Here is a 2,451-nt window from a genome sequence, read left to right as displayed (position 1 = left end):
CAGAGGAGGCCACGGAGATGCTGGAAGGGTTGGAGCCCCTCAGCTAGGAGGACAGGCTGAGAGAGTTGGGGGAGTTCAGCCTGGAGAAGAGAAGGCTCCAGGAAGACCTTGGAGCCCCTTCCAGTCCCTCAAGGGGCTCCATGAAAGATGGAGAGAGACTCTTGATAAGGGAAGGGAGCCACAGGACAAGGGGTGCTTTTTTTACACTGAAAGAAGGGAAATTGAGATGAGATGTGGGGAAGAACTTGTTTGGTGGGAGGGTGGTGAGAGCCTGGCCCAGGTTGCCCCGAGAAGCTGTGGCTGCCCCATCCCTGGAGGGGTTCAAGGCCAGGTTGGAGGGGGCTTGGAGCAACCTGCTCTGGTGGGAGGTGTCCCTGGTCAGGGCCAAGGGGTTGAATAAGATGGTCTTTAAGGTCTGTTAACTTTCAAAGCAATACAATTTATAATAAAGAAAAAGAAAAGATGTAAGGACTACCTGCAGCTCTCCTAGTTTTTCAGATTTTGGTGAAACTATGGTGAAAAAGCCATGGATGGGGTGGCTGGGAGAGAGCTGGGACAGTCCGGTGATTTGCACTCTGCCAACTGGAAGACGGTCAAGTTTGGTCATTACCTCCAGGACAAGCACAGACATGTCTGCAAAAATTAGGAACAGCTTCATTTCAGTCTCACACAACACAGTCACAGTTAAATACAATTTCAAAGTTTTTGTTAACAGGACAGAGATGCTGGAGGTTAACACAACGGTGTATCAGGAAATTATGATAATGAGGCAGCAGGTAAAGAAGTGTTACACTCATAATAAATTAAGCTTTAAAAGTTCAAGATATCCAGTCTACTACAAAAGGACTACTCATGACAGGACTATGGATAATGGTTTTGAACTGGAAGAAGGGAGATTTAGATAATATATCAGGAAGAAATGCTTTATGATGAGGGAAGTGAGAGCCTGGCCCAGGTTGCCCCGAGAAGCTGTGGCTGCCCCATCCCTGGAGGGGTTCAAGGGCAGGTTGGAGGGGGCTTGGAGCAACCTGGTCTGGTGGGAGGTGTCCCTGCCCAGGGCAGGGGGTGGGACTGGATGATCTTTAAGGTCCCTTCCAACCTGAACAATTCTATGACTCTATAAGTAACAACAGCAGGCACGGGTTTTAAGGAGACTTTAGACATCAGGTTTGCATCAATTTCCCACAAAACCTTCACCAGATTAAGTACCTTAATAACATTACAAGCTCATCTGAGTATTTTTTTTATTCTTCATACCCTTAGAACACTGAAATGCCTGTTCAATATCATATGTATAATACTAAAAATCATCTGAGCTCGACTCTATGGGGACTACAGGAGACTTCAGTAATTTGCAGACCTGAATGTTAAACCTAGAGACTGCTGCCAGCAATTCCAGGCTGAGATCAAAAGCCTCCCGAATCAGAAAAATGACCTAAAAAGCCCTAAGTAAAACCAGGACTGGGGTTACTTGGCAGGTAAATAACTCCTTGGCTTTTGCAGGTCTCCCCACAACTCTGGCCAGGTAAAGAATTCCTTGGCTTTTGCAGGTCTCCCCACAACTCTGACCCGAGCAGGAAGAAGGGGCTCTACCTCTCAGGTAAGCAGCAAACTGCCTTGGCCCACAGCGGACAGGGTAGCGGGCGGTGGTTGTCCCCGCCGGTTGTCCCGGCCGCCCGGGGGGCTGGAAGACGGTACCGTCGGAGGTTTCTCCCCACCACCTCAGGCGGACGAGGACGGCGGGTGGCTTGGTGGCCGTCCATAGGATTCGGGAGACGGTGCAGCGAAGGAAGCAGCGCAGAGGGCCCTCCACGAGTGGCGGCAGGCTGGTGGACGCGGGGACATCGCCGGTACCTGAGAGGATGAGGGGACCGAGGGGTGTCAGCGGACGGCGCCACACGGGCCACCGGGCTGGGCCGCGCTCCCAACCGTCCCCCCATCCCACCCCACGACCCTTCCTTCCCTTCAGGGATCGACCCACCTCCCTTCCGCCGGGAGCCCCCCGCCGCCGGAGCGGGCGGCCGCGGCCTCCTCTGCCCCATTCCCGCCTCGCCTCAAGCCGCGCCGCCACCCGGCAACGGCCGCCTGGGCGGGAGCGGCGCTCGCCGGGACTACAACTCCCATCGTGCATCGCGGCTCCGTAGCGCCCCACTGAGAGGCGGACTACATTTCCCAGAAGCCCCCCCAAGAGGGCGCTCTACGGGTGCCCCCGGCGGCCACACGCTGCCGTTCCCGTGGTGCCGCGCGGCGGCGCTGTGAGGGGAGGCCGCTTCCGGTGGAGCGAGGGTTGGCGGCGGCCGAGGCGGTCGGCGGGGCCGGTTTTGGGTAGAAGGCGGGGGGGTGGTGTTGGTGGTGGTGTTTCTCGGTTTGTCCTTGTGTGTCGGCGCCTCCTTCGTCGTCATGTCGGCCCTGGAGAAGCAGCTGCACCTGGGCCGCCTCCCGCCGCGGCCC

The 2,451-nt window shown here is 56.0% G+C and overlaps 1 protein-coding gene across 1 annotated transcript; it reads right to left on the bottom strand.

Moving 5' to 3' along the window:
• Positions 1-475: 475 nt before the first annotated feature.
• Positions 476-2,073, bottom strand: LOC106900459 (C2 domain-containing protein 3-like; the record flags this gene model as incomplete). Its single annotated transcript, XM_014962537.1, has 3 exons — positions 1,982-2,073; positions 1,594-1,854; positions 476-633 (listed from the first exon to the last, which is right to left on the bottom strand). Coding segments are annotated over exons 1-3 (480 nt in total), but the record flags the coding sequence as incomplete, so codon positions are not given.
• Between the last annotated feature and the right edge of the window lie 378 nt (positions 2,074-2,451).

The sequence above is a fragment of the Calidris pugnax genome, unplaced genomic scaffold (assembly GCF_001431845.1).
Source record: "Calidris pugnax isolate Ruff unplaced genomic scaffold, ASM143184v1 scaffold2042, whole genome shotgun sequence".
NCBI classification, from domain to species: Eukaryota; Metazoa; Chordata; class Aves; order Charadriiformes; family Scolopacidae; genus Calidris; species Calidris pugnax.
The sequence above is the reverse complement of the archived record's forward strand: the minus strand, read 5'-3'. Positions and strand labels throughout refer to the sequence as shown.